The sequence below is a fragment of the Macrobrachium nipponense genome, chromosome 3 (genome assembly GCF_015104395.2).
Source record: "Macrobrachium nipponense isolate FS-2020 chromosome 3, ASM1510439v2, whole genome shotgun sequence".
In the NCBI taxonomy this organism is placed as follows: domain Eukaryota; kingdom Metazoa; phylum Arthropoda; class Malacostraca; order Decapoda; family Palaemonidae; genus Macrobrachium; species Macrobrachium nipponense.
Genome location: NC_087202.1, coordinates 43,017,902 through 43,034,841, shown reverse-complemented (window position 1 = coordinate 43,034,841; position 16,940 = coordinate 43,017,902). Strand labels below are relative to the sequence as shown.

General features: G+C 37.8%; 1 protein-coding gene across 1 annotated transcript in view; it reads left to right on the top strand.

The window, feature by feature from the left end:
• Window positions 1–256: 256 nt before the first annotated feature.
• Window positions 257–16,940, top strand: part of LOC135221715 (TAF6-like RNA polymerase II p300/CBP-associated factor-associated factor 65 kDa subunit 6L) — a gene marked incomplete at its 5' end in the record, with an annotated part of 71,573 nt that continues 54,889 nt past the window's right edge. The window contains 1 exon segment of the mRNA XM_064259499.1: window positions 257–361. Within this exon segment, the coding sequence (XP_064115569.1) occupies window positions 257–361 (105 nt within the window).

The following is a 16,940-nucleotide window of genomic DNA, read 5'->3' as shown; positions in this document are numbered from 1 at the left end:
CTCCCATATCAGCACCCAGCTGAGAATGGAACCCCTGCTGATAACTGGGGACTGCCTGTAATTTGGATATCATTTGCTGAAGTTCCATCAAATGTTGTTTAATTTTCCATACTGCTACACCATATTCATAATGTTTTACCATTGTTTCTTCATATTGGAGAATGAGGTGTTAAACATATAGACTATGTAAGGAACTGCACATTTTTTGTCTGTCACATTCCAAAACACGGATGTAAGTCTTAAATTTCTTTTTTAGATGCGTGACATCATCAATGTGCTTGTGTACTGCCTCATTATTGAACGGAAGCTACCTCATGATACTCAGATGCTTCGTAGTCTTGCTTGTAATGTCTTACTTCAGGTGAGGACTTATTTGTGGATTTTACTTTAATGCATTATTGAATATCTAATTTTGTAAATTAACCTCTTTTATGTTAACTAAATTATAGGTAAACTTTTGTAACATTTTTCATATTCATTAATTTTTTAATCTTGCTTAACATTTATATAGCTATAAGTTTCAAGCCTGGGCTCATTCCTATCTCAGACTTCTGTTTACCTTCCTCTCATAGGTAATATAAATTCATTCTCTTTACCCAAGTTAGTTATCTGCTGCCAGTAAGTTCATGTACCAGCTCAAGTGCTTGTTTTGTTTAGAATGTCTTCTTCATATAGAAAGGCAACTTCTGAAATTAGATATTTCATGAATGGTCAGCATGGGAACCATTTGTCATGGACTTAACATGGACTTAGCATGACAGTCACACAAAACACCTGCTGTATACAGGTAATGTGACTTGGAAACTTGCCGTGCCAAGTGTAGCAATTAGTCTGTTAATAATATGAAAGTATATATATCAAGCATAGGAATAGGAGAGAAGTAGATAGGAATAAGATATATTTAGCAAAAGAGGGTTGTCTGGATGTGGAGCAGGTAAGACTAAGTCTAGATTGTCAAAGAGTTTTCCTAATGAGAACACAAACAATGTTACACATCAGGGAACACCCAAGCAACGTACTCACCAGTGGCTATACATGAGCCTTATACCTTCTTCCTACATCCCATGAACTTTTTCTCCAGCCATTTCCTCCTTTCTCCTTTGGTTTAGGCTAATAGTATGCAATGATGCAGTTTCCCATAGCTTCTATAGCAGAATTTGTAAACTATTCAAAAGAAGGTAAAGAAGCTAGGCCAGCAATGCCAGCTAATACACATTCATTGACCACAAGAAAGGGTGTGCATTTGGCCCCCATCTGTAAAGGAGCCATGTGTTAGTTCAGTGTCTTTAAAGGGAGCTATATATGGTAGAGGGATGAACCCATTGTCACCTCCCTCTCTGTCACCTCCCCCTTAACTTGGGAGGAGGTTGGCTCATACTCCCTTAAGACCATTTGGGTAGGAGAGTCATCCAGCAATCATTCAGTACCTTCCAAACAGGGCAAGCAGCCGTTGAGGCAGTAAATTCCTTACTGGATTCAGTCTTGAGTATTAATTTTGACTTAGAAGAGTACAAGATTAGGCCTCAGTGAAAAATGAAATCAACCAGTGGTTCTAAGTGCAAGCAAGGTTTCTTGCCATTTGTCATTTATTCAGACTCCAGCCAGTGACACCATGGCATTGACAGCTGCACATGGGGGCAAGGGGAGCAGTTCTGGGTGACATCCCTCAAAAGCCTAGAAAAAATTTGATGTATGTAAGTATATATAAATATATACAGTGGTACCTTATTTGTTGAATATTTCTTATGTTAAACATTTACTTTTTCAAGAAAATTTTTGAAAAAAATTCTGTGTCGTTTGTCGAACAAACTGATTGTCTTATTTATACTTGTATTCGATGGCCTACCGCGTCCTACAAGAAAAACTCTATTAACATGTTTTTCCTTTACAATATATATTTTGATGATAACCATATTCCACACAATAAAGAAAAGAATAAAGCATTTCAATATAAAATTTAGCATAAAGGATGTACAAAATTGTACGTCTCCATGGTGACGTCACTTGCAGCTTACTTGAGATTAAACGAGGGAGCGTTGATATTGTTGAGGTGAGGAGAAGAGACAGTTGAAATATTATTGTTGTATGTAAAAGCAGTAACAATTCACATAAAAACTACAAGGAAATTTCACAATAAATTTAGCATAATAATTGTAAAATATGTATACAGACATTCCCTGGTTATAATTATCGGTGATCCAGTTTTATGGTGCTTGTTTAGTCCCATAAAATCGGCAATTTATGACGCCATACCAGGCTAAGTTCCGGTTATCGATGCCATAAGGGTTCTTATGGCGTGCCATAAGGATGCTTATGGTGCCATATGGGTGCTTATGGTGCCATAAGGCTGATTATGGCACACCATAAGGTGCTTATGGCGCTGATAACTGGGTAACAGCACCATAAATCACCGAGTTTCGGTTAATGGCGGTTTTTGCTTATGTGGCACACCCCTGGGAACAGAACCCCACCGATAACTGGGGACTGTCTGTATAAACAATCAAATGTAATACAGTACAATAAAAAACAAGTCTTAATTGAGTCAGTGTTCATTGCACTGAGTGAACAGTGTACATTGGACCCCCATATTCACGCTCTCCAGATTCATGGACTAGATCAATCATTCATGGATTTTTTTGTGGAACCTATCTAAATTATTCATGGTAGGACTTGCTCAGTTGCAGGTTTTTCCGTTGGTATATGTTCCCTAATTAGTGTATTTTGATGTTATTTTCATGACTGAATACATTGGTATGATGCAAAAATAATTTACTAATTTTCAAATCTTAATACTGATTAATACTGTATTACTTTAATAAGATTAAATTATATTAAATAATAGAAATAAAATTATCTCTCTCTCTCTCTCTCTCTCTCTCTCTCTCTCTCTCATCATCTCTTCTCTCCTCTCCTCTCTCTCTCTCTCTCTCTCTCTCTCTTACTGAGATGTATATTTTTTTGTATGGTAAATAAATGATTTACTAATTTACATCAAATTTTAATGTAAACGGCAATAATATTAATTCATCAAAGAAAATACTATAGCGAATAGTAAGATTTTAGTTCATAACTTAAAAAATTATGTAAGAATGAAGGAAAACCGAATCTTTTAACTTTCTGACTAGGAGAGAGAGGCGATACTGGATCTGTCATGAATGTCAAGAAACCTGACGGCAAGTGAGTGTATACTTGTTGCCATCTTTAGGTCAAAAGATTACTGAAAACTCTCTCTCTCTCTCTCTCTCTCTCTCTCTCTCTCCTCTCTCTCTCTCTCTCAGGAAAAGTCTCTCTATAACCAATTGGTATTAATCATACAAAACAAAGAGAGAGAGAGAGAATTATTATTTTTATTAATATCATTTAATCTTATTAAACTTAATATAGTGTTAATCAATATTAATATTTGCAAATTAGTAAATACTTTTTGTATCATAAAAATGTATTTGGTCATGAAAATAACATCAAAATACACTAATTAGTGAATATTTATTTGTTGATAAACAATCACTACAGTCAACCCCCTGTATTCGTGGACTCAACGTATTCAACGATTTCTCTCCAGAACATATACCCCCATTATTCGTGGGAAACTCACATTTTTGCTTAGGATGGGTGATCAGTTCGAGTGCACTTGGTTTACTCGGTTCTTAAATTAAATTATTAGTAATCAGTTTTCTCAGTTCTTGGGAATTTGATTACTTTTCTTAAACAGCATGGAAACTACATCTGAACTCATAAAAAATAGTACAAAATATTGAGATATTAAAAAATAAGCCAAAGTTTGCATTCTTAATGTTTATTCATAACATTGAAACGTATTAAAATCACCAGTATTAAACATTAGGAAGTAATCATCAATATTGAGTTCATGACTTGAACATTATGAGAATAATATACTACACATATATCACAAAAGCACTATTGACAGCTTTAGATCCAAGTCCACACATGTACTATACGGCAACAAAAGCAGCTGAAATCAATATGAAGAATGATATGGTGATATGGATGGATGTGATACAACAATAATAATTGTATAATACCAAGTCATCACAACATCGAGTATGATTTATTGATTTCATCAGAGATGGTGATGATGTATACAGTGGTACCTCGAGATACGAAATTAATCCGTTCCGAGGCGGCCTTCGTATAATGAGTTTTTCGTATCTTGTGAACACATTTTGCATGTAAAATGGCTAATCCGTTCCAAGCCCTCCAAAAACACCCCATTAAATTTCATAATAAAGCTAAATTGACCTATAAACAATGAAATACTACAACAATTTGGACCATTCAATACCTAAATTAAGAATAAAAATCGAAAACCTGTAAATAAAGTGTATATTAGTGTACAAGAAATATTATTACTGTAACGTAAAATGTGGAAGCTTACCTTTCAAGTGAGGCTATCTCCGATAGTGGCGGCAGAGGAGGAGGAGGACAAACGGCAGATAACGTACGTACGTACAATTAACTTTACGAAAACACACAAAAAATTGAAGAAAAACCATAAAACTAAAATTTACGAAACACCTTAACAAAACTGTAACACTTGACTTACAAAAATCTAGAAATTATGTAAAAAAAAAAAAAATTTTCTTTTTTTTATTTTTAACTTTTTTTTTACTTTTACGTAGGCTTTTTTTTTTTTTTTTTTTTTTTTTTTTATACAGAATTTCAACTTCATCACCGCTTTCAACGTTCTGTTTTTCATCACTTGGTTCTTCCTTTTTGCTTTCAACTTTCTGTTTTTTATCACTTGGTTCTTCCTTTTTGCTTACTCCTGCTAATGCTGAAGGCCTCTTTAAAAAATAACAATCCAAGGAAGATTGCTTCTGCCTACTTTTCACAATGTTCCTGAAACGACTCAAGCAAACGTCATCGAACTGCGCAAGCATATGACCTGTGTGAGCTTTTCGGGGTGTCTTTTTTCGATAAACAATTGCACTTTATGAAAAGCGCCTAGAATATCCTTAATTTCTGCCGTTGTCATAAGCTCCTCCTCCTCTTCCTCGCCGCTGCTAGAGAACTCCTCTTGAACGACGTTAAGTTGCATGGCCTCCAACTCCTTCAGGTCATCCGTCGTAAGCTCCTCCTGGTGCTCCTCGAGAAGTCGTTGATGTCGTCCTCGTCGACGACAAGCCCCATGGACTTGCCGAGCGCAACGATCTCATCAAGATCTGGTTCCTAAACAGTTTCGGGATCATCAACTGTTTCTGACTCTGCAGTACCAGCTTCGCCCACGTCGAATCCCTCGAAGTCTCTGGCGGATATGGCATCAGGCCAGAGTTTCCTCCACGAGGAATTCAAGGTTGGCCTCGAAACCTCCTGCCAAGCTAGGTCAATGAGTTGGATGCAAATGACGATGTCGAAATGCTCCTTCCAAAATTCACGCAAGGTGAGGTTTGTGGTATCGGTGATGTCAAAACATCTCTTGAAAAGATGTTTCGTGTACAGCTTCTTAAAGTTCGCTATCACTTGCTGGTCCATGGGCTGGAGGAGAGGGGTGGTGTTGGGCGAAGAAAAAGAATCTTAACGAAGGAATACTCCGCTAGGATATCTTCCTCGAGGCCAGGGGGAGGGTGGGGAGGGGCATTGTCCAACACCAGCAGACATTTCAGGGGGAGGTGCTTCTCTTGCAAAAAACTCTTCACAGTCGGGCCGAAACACAGATTTACCCACTCCGTGAACAAAAGCCTCGTTACCCAGGCTTTTGCATTAGCCCTCCACATCACTGGAAGCTTCTCCTTCAACACTGTGGGCCTTGAAGGCTCGAGGAGTCTGGGAGTGATACACCAGTAGGGGCTTCACTTGCAATCCCCACTGCGTTTCGAACAAAGTGCGAGCGTAAGCCTGTCTTTCATAGGCTTATGCCCGGGTAGCTTCTTCTCTTCCTCCGTGATGTATGTCCGACGAGGCATTTTTTTCCAAAAAGGCCAGTCTCATCACAGTTGAAGACTTGCTGAGAACTGTAGCCTTCCTTGGTCATCATCTCGTCGAACGTCTTTTTAAAGGCTTCGGCCGCTTTTGTGTCCGAGCTGGCAGCCTCCCCATGACGCACCACCGAATGGATGCCAGTCCGTTTACGAAATTTCTCGAACCAGCCATGCAAAGCCTTGAACTCTGAGGTTGGCGTTGAAGTCCCTTCCCCTCCCTCGTCTTCCGCCTGCGCAATCAAATAGCACTGGCCTTGTGAGCGATTGCTGTCTCCGTTACTGTATCGCCAGCGATTTCTTTGTCTTTTATCCAGATGAGGAGCAGCCGTTCCATCTCGTCGTGCACATGGCTCCTCTTGCTGGACAAAATAGTGATGCCCTTCGACGGTGTAGTTGCTTTGATGGCATCCTTCTGTTTAAGGATGGTGCCTATTGTCGACGGATTACGGCCGTATTCCTTTGCGATCACACTCAATCGCATACCAGCTTCGTACTTCTTTATGATCTCCATCTTTGTCTCCAAAGAGAGCATGCGCTTCTTTCCGTGAATTTCAACTTTCTTGGGACCCATGACTATGTTAATTTACGTAAAGTTACACAATATACAGTCTTCGCACAACACGATAATATGTACTGCAACGAAATCACTAACGAATTTACGTTACTAAACGAAATTGTTGGAGCGAACGAATGCCGATTGCGTACGTTAAAGTTTCGGGTGCGGAGTGGCTGAGCTAAGGACGCCAGCGCGTACGTATAGAAGATGCATGATGGGAGGGATGCTGTCCAATCAGAGAGAAGGATCTCATGGCTTGGCTAACATCAGGAACCAATGGGAGAGCAGGAGGATGGTGGCGAGTCTACTAGCACTAAGATGGCGGCGTGCGGCGCGAGTTTCAAAATTGTTATCGGGCGAATCTCGGACTTTCAGAAACCTTTCGTATCTTGAAAACTTTTCATATGTAGAGCAGTAAAATTTTTCGCATTGGCTTTCGTAACTTGGATTTTTCGTAAGTTGAGCCTTTCGTATCTCGAGGTACTACTGTATTTATATATATATATATATATATATATATATATATATATATATATATATATATATATATATGCACACACACACACACACAGTGGTCTCCCCGTATTCACGGGGGATGTGTACCAGACCCCCCCGTGAATAGTTAGAACCCGCCAATGTTTGGAACCCCTATAAAAAGGCTAAAAACAGTCTATTTTGTTTGTTAAAACTGAAGAAAAACCCACTATTTTCATAATTGGTTTTTTGGTAGTGTTTAACACTCTCCCCAGGTTTTATACTGACACCTTTTTTTTTATAGGTGAGCGAGTCAGAGAGTTCTGACATGTCCAATTTAGCAGTTCTCTGGTATTATAGCAATATTTTACTAGAAATAACGCTAAACTGACTTATTTCACTGGGCGACACGGCTTCCTCGCCCAGAAATAGATTTTTCCTACGTAAAAATCCCTTTTATGATGAAATTGATCAAAAAACCAGGAATTAGTGGATATTTCTCATAGAAAAATACTGCAAATGTGCGAATTTTCCACGAATAATGCGAGGAAACGTTCCCGAGAGAAATCCGCGAATCCGGAGAACGCAAATATGGGGGTTTCCACTTTATATATATATATAGATATATATATATATATATTATATATATATATGTGTGTGTGTGTGTGTGTGTGTGTGTGTGTGTGTGTGTGTGTGTATGTGTATATATATATATATATATATATATATATATATATATATATATATATATATATATATCGTATATTATATATGTATATATATATATATATACGTATATATATATATATATATATATATATATATATATATATATATATATATATATATTACAAGGCCTATTTATGGCCTTGTCTAAAAAGAAAACTTGGTAATAATGTGGACTCTCAACAGACATCTGGCACCTACCTTAAGGAAATCTGCAACTGGCATCTCTGCAACTATTTTCAGTGTTTAAAAAATAGAATCTTTATTTCTTCAAAAACTAACATGATAAAAAGAATGAATTGAAAAACCTAAGACAGTGTAATCACTCCTAGCAAAAAAAATCTCAAATGAATGCCACACCATCTCCCATCAAGATCAGATAATTATCTGTTTTCCCCACTAAATGAGAGGTAAAAGTGACAGTAAAAATAGTCACAAATTCCCATTACGTATATGTGGTGACATTGAATCCATCTGAGGGAAAAGATATCATAATTTTCAGAGATCAATTAAAAAATAAATGAGCAAAAACAATGGGAATAAAATAAAAAAAACACATTCCTATATACATGAGAGGATGGGAATAAAGTAAGAAACATTCCTGTATACATGGGAGGAAAAAATTTATTAGAAAATCAAATTTCTTCTATTGAGCATAGTCTTCAAACAGGGTGCTTGAAAAATATTCAATGTCAATAAATCATCTCTTTACTCCAACACTAAATACAGTGGTACCTGGAGATACGAAATTAATCCATTCCGAGACGGCCTTCGTATCAAGAGTTTTTCGTATCTTGGAACACATTTTACATGTAAAATGGCTAATCCGTTCCAAGCCCTCCAAAAACACCCCAGTAAATTATATTTCCAGGCCTAAAACACATGTTCTAGGGTTACGACGGAAGAAATATGACTCCAAAAAGGCAAAATACTGTACATACTTGAGTAATATTCAACTGCATGTAATGTTCAACCCCATTTTTACTGCATATATTAGGACTTTAGCATATGTCCCTTAGCGATAAGCCTAGCCTATGTTAGCGGTTGCTACTGTAGCCTAGTCTATGATTCTGACATCTAAACCTAAGAGCTAAAAGCTTAGAATATGCCAATAAAATGTATAAATAATCAGTATGTACTCATTTCAAATAATCATTAATTAATCATTAACTATAATACACAAACAAACAAAAAACAAACCTTCCAATCGATTGTTTACATTCTCAGCTCTTACCCGTCTTACAAGTATCGAACGAGCACCAAGCAATCATTTTTCCTAGCACACAGTAAGCCATAAATTGTCATTAGTATCTCTCTTCAACTAATGAAACCACCAAACGGTATAATAACCATTCATTTCTATTCTTTATTCTATCTTTACCTAACGGAGATACCGAGTTACTGACAGCTATAATGAAACATATGTAATACGTATACGTAACGTAATAATAAAGCAGAAGAATTCTAAAAAATGCGTATTTGTTGGCAGTCTGATTTATTTTATATTTTATGATATCTAATTCACATTTTTTTTTATTAAATGTATAGCATGTACTCATTTCAAATAATTATTAAGTAACCATTAACTATAATAAACAAACAAAAAAAGGCTTCCAAACGTCTGTTTACATCCAGCACTTACGAGTATCGAATGATCGCCAAGCAATCACTTTTACACAGTAAGCCATAAATTTTCATTATTTCTCTCTTCAACTACTGAAACTACCAAACAGTATAATAACCATTCATTTCTATTCTTTATTTTATCTTTATCTTATGTTCTTTTTTTTATTAAATGTATTGCATGAATACTAAGTTTTTCAATTTACAGCAACCTTTTACCAATAGAATACTTAAAGCACAAGGGGTAGATGCTGACCAATAGGAGAGCAGGACCTTATGGGGTGAACTAGCATGCAGAACCAATGGGAGAGCGGGAGGATGGTGGCGAGTTTACTCAGTTGGCGGCGCGGGAGTTTTAAAATTGTTCTCGGTGGTCCAGGCAAATCTCGGGACTTTATAGCAACAACCTTTCGTATCTTGAAAACTTTTCGTATGTAGAGCAGTAAAATTTTTCGTATTAGCTTTCGTAACTTGGATTTTTCGTAAGTTGAGCCTTTCGTATCTCAAGGTACTACTGTACTTTTTAACTTTCCGTGGATCTTCGTGTGCTGTCTATCTCTGGCTTTCCTGACTGATAATCACTTAAGGAGTCTGCTGTCTAATGAAACGCCTTTCACCTGATATCTCATTATATTCCACTCGCACAGGTCCTGATGTTCGTGCATACGAACACTAAATTCTTCGTAGAAGGTTCTTTGTGACACATATCTATTTTTGAGGGCAATTTACCTCCTCATCCTGAACTGTTTTACGATTCTCAGCAGGTACCGTCCATTCGCCCAAAATATTTGCTGATCGACCTGTTGACATATCGAAGCTTTTTCACAACACACTGTCACTTGTTGAACATTCCAATCACTTCTTGATACAGTCCACTACCCTTTATATAACATTATGACTTATTAATTACTAATCACCTTTGTAGAGCCTCTTAACAAAGCTTGGCCACCCTATTGTTTGCCGTCTGGGACATGCTAGACCAGCCACTGGTACATAGTTTCACATAACTTATCCTGCCAAGGTAGTCACAGCAATTCTCCCCCGCTGATGTTTTCCTACCCTGTCAACTACACACCAGTTTAACAGCCCCGGCTATGCTCATTTTGGCCATCATTATTGCCAGCATGAGGCAATTGCTGAAAAATCCTCACTATTACCACAAATCACCACTAGTACAAGAAAATCCACCCCCTTTGTATAACCACCAGAATAAAGACACCTAGCTTAAGGCTGAATACACCAAGCCACTCTTATACCTAGCTTAAGGCTGAATACACCAAGCCACTCTTATACTGCCAAAAGATATAATACCAGAGAAAACCACCCCTGCTGGATATAATCTCAGAAAGCCATTAGTAATCATAAATTACATTCATAGATCACGAAAGCAACACCTGTGAACATAACCATATAAAAAGCCAGAAAACCACAATGAACCAGAACCACCGATCACTGCTCAGTTGGGTATGAAAACCATAAATTATTACCCACAAAAAACAACTAGTACAGTGGTCCCCCCGTATTCGCGGAGGATGCGTACCAGACCCCCCATGGATAGTTAGAACCTGTGAATAGATGGAACCCCTATAAAAATGCTTAAAACCTCCTATTTTGTTAGTTAAAACTCAAGAAAAAGGCAGTCAAAATTTGTACACCTGGTTTTTTTAATAGTTTTATCACAAAAAGTGCACTTTATGATGAAATTGATAAAAAAAAAAAAAAAACAACCAGGAATTTGTAGGATATTTCTCATAGAAAAATACCGCGAATAGGCAAATTTTCTGCGAATAATGCAGGGAAATGTTCCCGAGAGAAATCCGCAAATGTGAGTCTGCGAATACGGGGGTCCACTGTAATGCCACAACAACTATCACTCATCCCACTAGTAACACCATAACACCCATTATAAAAGATTCCAACCATTATTGCCCCAAAGAAAAACTCCAAGAATACCTCCAAACTCCTCAGTACAGGCGGCCCCTGGTTAGCGGCAGGGGTTCCGTTCCTGGCCGCCAACGCTGAGCGATTTTCGACACTAAGTGATTTTAAAGTCTATGGCCGCCACACACCTTTCGGTATACTAGACCAGTTAACAGCGCACAGGACCAGTCAAACGGCGCCATAATCCTGCAATGGCGCAATAAGTAAAGTTATATTTATGCAGTATAGTACTATAGAATTTACTGTACAGTAGTACTGTACAGTACAATATAGTATTATAAATACTGTAAAGTGAAAAAAAGCCAAGCTTTAGTCCTTTGGGTGTCTAGAGAAAGTAAAGATATACTAATAAGGTTTCATACAGTGTACAGGTAGCTGTAGTGTTCAAGTTACAATAATTCATCTTACGATAATCCGATTTTATGAGAAACCAAATTACAATAGCCCAACTTTATCCCATCTTCTAGTTACATAAGTTCAAAAACAGCAAAAGAGAATGATGAAAGTATGGTTTTAATGTTATATTCGTTGCGTAAATGTGTACAGCCATGAACAACTAAATGAGAAACTACTTTTTTTTTTTTTTCTAAGTACAACCGAATTGGATAACAACATCCATTTGGCTTGTATTTCAATCATCGTACTATAGTACACTATTACTATAGTTGTTATAAATGACGTTAAGTAAAATAGGACTGCGATATCTTAATGTAATAACTTTATTTGCTATAGATCAAAGATCAATATAGATCAAAGATCAATAAGGAAATATACTGTTAAATTTAAACCTAGTTATAGCTGAAGCAGAAAAACTGTTCAAGCTGCTAATGACCATTATCGTGCATCGGCAACAAGGATAAAACTCCAGTAAACGTATGCCATCAAACACAACTGTAGATGAAATTTAGATAAAATAATTTTAATCAAAACTACTGTGCTTGAAAGAACACATTTTACTGTTGGTTTCACGCTGATAAAAGATAAATAACGTAAAGTTCATATTGCGATGATATAAAGGAAAATTGCGAATGGAATCATGTGTTGTTTTACTCAATAAACATGCTGCCAACATAATCTGTTGACAAAAAAAAATAAATTAGTTCACAATTATGAAACATATTCAAGTCATATTACCACCTAAAAACATGTCATATAAGACAAATTAACCTTGTCTCATATAAGTCAAGTATCTAGATATTCGTTTATGCTAACTAGCAAGCAAGAAAATTCGCTCAGAATTGCGTTAAATATGGTGAAACAAACTCGTATTTGCCATCAGCTGATTTCCAAACCAAAACTTTGGCCGCTCCGCGGAATACTGGATTAGATTTACCGTAGTATTTTATAACCCAATAATATGAGATTACATACAATATTATTGGATACAGTGACGTAATGTATAAATTTTTAAAAGATTTATTGAAAATATGCATATTTACTTTTTCTTCCGTGCTTATCTTAATTTTCGTCACTATGCTATCTACGTAGCAGCGGCATCTTGAGCTCATACGGTCGTACCTCAGTTTTTTGCTCGCGTAATAAAGCAAAAAATCGACCAAGTTGCACAGTTATATTTTGTACTTCTATCCCATGAAAAAACAAAGAAATTGCAGTGTTGCAAAATCGAATGTATACTTGAGTTTTGTCTTTTAAAATCAATTTATGCAACAATTGTAAATAATAATTTCTGGGCTCAGCTCGTGTCGGCCTATGAAAGTAATCCTTATATCATTCTTTCTAGTAAATTAGCCTAAAATTACAGAGAAAAACAAAATTAAGAAAATGTCAGTAAAACTGACTCGCTCACTCTTAAAAAGAAGTGTCGGTATGGTAACTAGGGCGAGTGAGACCACTACCACGAACTTCTTGCCAATTACAAATTTCCCACAACAAACTCCCTCAACAGAAAGAGCCGACCCACAGAGCGGGCGGCAAGACTACTACTACTTGCAAGAACCCACGCCAAGCCGACTGACCGCGCCTCTGGTGGCCATCTGAAGTTAGCAATCAATCTTGGGCGAAGAGTTGGGAAGAGGTGGGGATTTCGCTGGCGACACGAACCAATCGCCCAGAATATGATTTTTTCCTACGTCAAAATCCTTTTTCTGGGCTCAGTTCGTGTTGCTGCGCAAAATAGTACCAGAGAATTAGCACAAGATTGAAGAAGTACAGAGGGTCTCAATAAAACTGAAAATTTAACTAAAATACTATAATTGAAATAAAATTGGAATATTCATACAGAATCTTCAGACAATTTCTGAGTAAGGGATAACAAAATAAATGTAACTTACAGCTATAAAATATTTACAAAAGTATTTAAACAAGTTACAAGTATGAATATGTAAATTAACATGTGTGTGGGAAAATAACATTAAACAACACACTTAATGAATTCATAAATACAAATCCATAAGGCCAACAAACCATTGATAAAATGAGAGTGTGGAACCCTAGCATAAAAAAGGGATTTTGACGTAAGGAAAAATCTATTTCTGGGTGATTGGCTCGTGTCGCCAGCGAAATATCCTTTAATCTATTATTTCTAGGGTAAAGGGTAAATGTACTAACACATACCAGAGAAGAAATAAATAAATCAAAGAAAAAGGTCAGTACAACTGACTCGCTCACCCTCCAAGAGGGTGTCGGTATGAACACTATGGCGAGTGAGACCACTACCACGAGCCGATTGCCAACAGAAATCTCCCACTACAAAATCCCCACAAGAGGAGAGCCACCCACAGAGTGGGCAGCAACTACTACTACTCCATCCCATGCTGCCGACTGCTGCGCCTCTGGTGGCCATCCTGAAGTTAGCAGACAATCTTGAGCGATGGGATGGGTAGGGCGGGATTTCGCTGGCGACACGAGCCAATCGCCCAGAAAATATATTTTTCTTACGTCAAAATCCCTTTTCTGGGCTCAGCTCGTGTCGCTGCGCGAAATCGTACCAGAGAAATAGCACAAGATTGTAAAGAAAAATCAACAAAACAAAAGGAGGTCTCAAATAAAAGGTAAAATAAAAGAAAAGAATATAATTGCTAATAAAGATCATATACACAATGATACAAAATTAGAAAATATTTGCTTAATTAAATACTTAATGCTAATAATATTTCTTAAATTAACGTAATTGCATATATACAGGGCTTACATGGAATATATGTTTAGAGTATATCTGTGTATCGATATGTACCAAGAACTCTAAAGCAATTATGACAATAACTTGAACAGAACAAACTTCAATAATAATAATATATGAAGGAATGTATATGACTTAATATACAAAACCCGTAATCATTGTAAATAAGATGTATCCCCTACTGCATAAAAATAAGGGGATCACATCAAAGAGATCAATATTATACAATCAATTGTGAGTGTCCCTAGCAAAAAAATAAGGGACACCCACCATATCATCATAAAAGCAGCTAAGACACAAGGTAACCGTAGATGAACAAGGCAGGCATAGACGAACTGTTGGGTGAGACAGGTAGAAAGGAGGACTGGATCTTCTACTAAGATTAGGCAGAATCGGGGAAACTTATGTTACCCGCCGCAACTGCTGAAAATTTCAGAGCTTCCAAGGACTTTAAGTAATGACGTTTAAATACTGTCGGCGATTTCCATCCAGTATATTTTTTTCAACTCATCGAAGTTCATATGTTGGAAATAGTTAATTGAGGTGGCTACTGCCCTGACATCATGTGCTTTTGGAAAAGAGTCAGGATTGGCTTGTTTAATAAAGTACAGGATCTGCTGCGTGATGCCTTTAATTGATTAAAGTACCACCTTTTTCTCTCTTAAAGAGAGGACCCGATGAGGATGAGGAGGTCCTAGACAGAAAGGTCTCGTAATGTCGATACTGGGCAAAGAGATATATCTGTGGAAGGGGTACTACCTTCCATGGTTCCACCTCATCAAAGGATCTTCATTCTTTGCTATAAAACTACGTTCCGGAGAAAGTATACTTCCCCTGTGGGAAGAAATTTGAATATGATCCGGGTCTCTGGATAATGCCGACAGTTCTGAAATTCTAGCTCCTGAGGCCAAGCTTAATAAAAATAGAGTTTTTTTTCTTAAGAGCATTATAAATGAAATATGTGTCATTATCAGTTTCTGAAGCCACTTTAGAACATCATTTAAGAACCATGATACTGACATAGGCCTTACAGAAGGTCTTAAGTCTAGCACAAGCCTTGGGAATAACGAGAAGTAGGAGTCTGTCAAGTATATGTTGAAACCAAATTGAAAAATCTTTTTCAGGCTGACTTGTTTGTCGTAATGGTGCTAGCTGCTAAGCCTTTTTCAAATAAAGATCTGAAAAAGGATATAGCTGAATTGATTGTCATGATTCTAATATCTGATTCTCTCAGGAAGTTTGCTAACTTTTTGACAGCAGCATCATACTGTCTCAAAGTTGAATCTCTTTTATCGGATTCCAAGAAGAGAATGTTTTGAGGGTCAATATTCGCATCCCTTTTCGCTGCAAACTTCATGAAATCCTATAAGTTAGGGTTTTTTTTTTAGAATTCCTGAGGAAGCGAACACAGTCTTCGTTTGTACTGACTGGGAGAGCCTGGGACTGGGAATCCGAAGAGGGCGAAGACCCAGTTCCAGAATTAGAGGGTACCAATTGCTCTTCGGCCAGTCTGGGGCTACTAGAGCCACTTGACCCTTGAATGTCCTGAGTTTGTTCAGTACCTTCATGAGAATTTCACTGGGAGGAAAGACATAAATCTTCTCCCAGTTGTTCCATCTAAGGGCAGGGCGTCCGTGGCATAGGCCAGAGGGTCCAGGTTGGGGGCCACATAACATGGGAGTTTGTGGTTCGCTTGGGATGCGAAGAGATCCACTTGTAGGCCTGGAACTCTCTGAAGAATCCATTGGAACGAACTGTTGTCCAGTGACCATTCCGCTCTAGAGGTACTGATCGGGGATAGAGCATCTGCTATGACGTTTCTCACTCCAGCTATATGGGTGGAGGAGAGGTGCCAACTGAACTTGTCCGCCAGGGAGAAGATGGCTACCATGACATGATTTAGATGACGTGATTTGGAGCCTCCTCTGTTTATACAATGTACTACCACTGCGCTGTCCAGACTAGCTTTATGTGGGAGTACTTTTGGCGGACGTAACCTTTTTAGAGTCAAGAACACTGCCATTGCTTCCAGTACGTTTTATATGGAACTGACGGAACTGAGGTGACCAAGTTCCCTGAACTTTCTTGAACTGGGAATATCCTCCCCAACCGCTTAATGAAGCGTCCGTGTGATGGTAATCCCCGGAGGAGGAAACTGAAGGGGCACTGATATCGATAAGTTCTTGACTTTCGCCCACAGGGCGAAGTCGATTCCGTAGAATCCTGAGGGACTGAGATAATTTTGTCCCTGGACCTGACATTTGCTCGTGAGCGCCAGATTCTGGTTAGGTCTTTCAGTTTGGCTTTCATCAAGATGTTTGTCACTGATGCAAACTGGAGTGAACCCAGGATCCTTTCCTGAGTTCTTCTTGACGCAAGTTTGTGACTCAGAAATTGCTTTACTGACTTCGCTATTTCTTTCCTCTTGGCTGATGGAATCGACAGAGTATGGGAGGATAGATTCCATTGGATGCCCAGCCACTGAAAGTTTGACTCTGGAGTGAGTCTTGACTTGGTCCTGTTTATCTTGAAGCCTAGATAT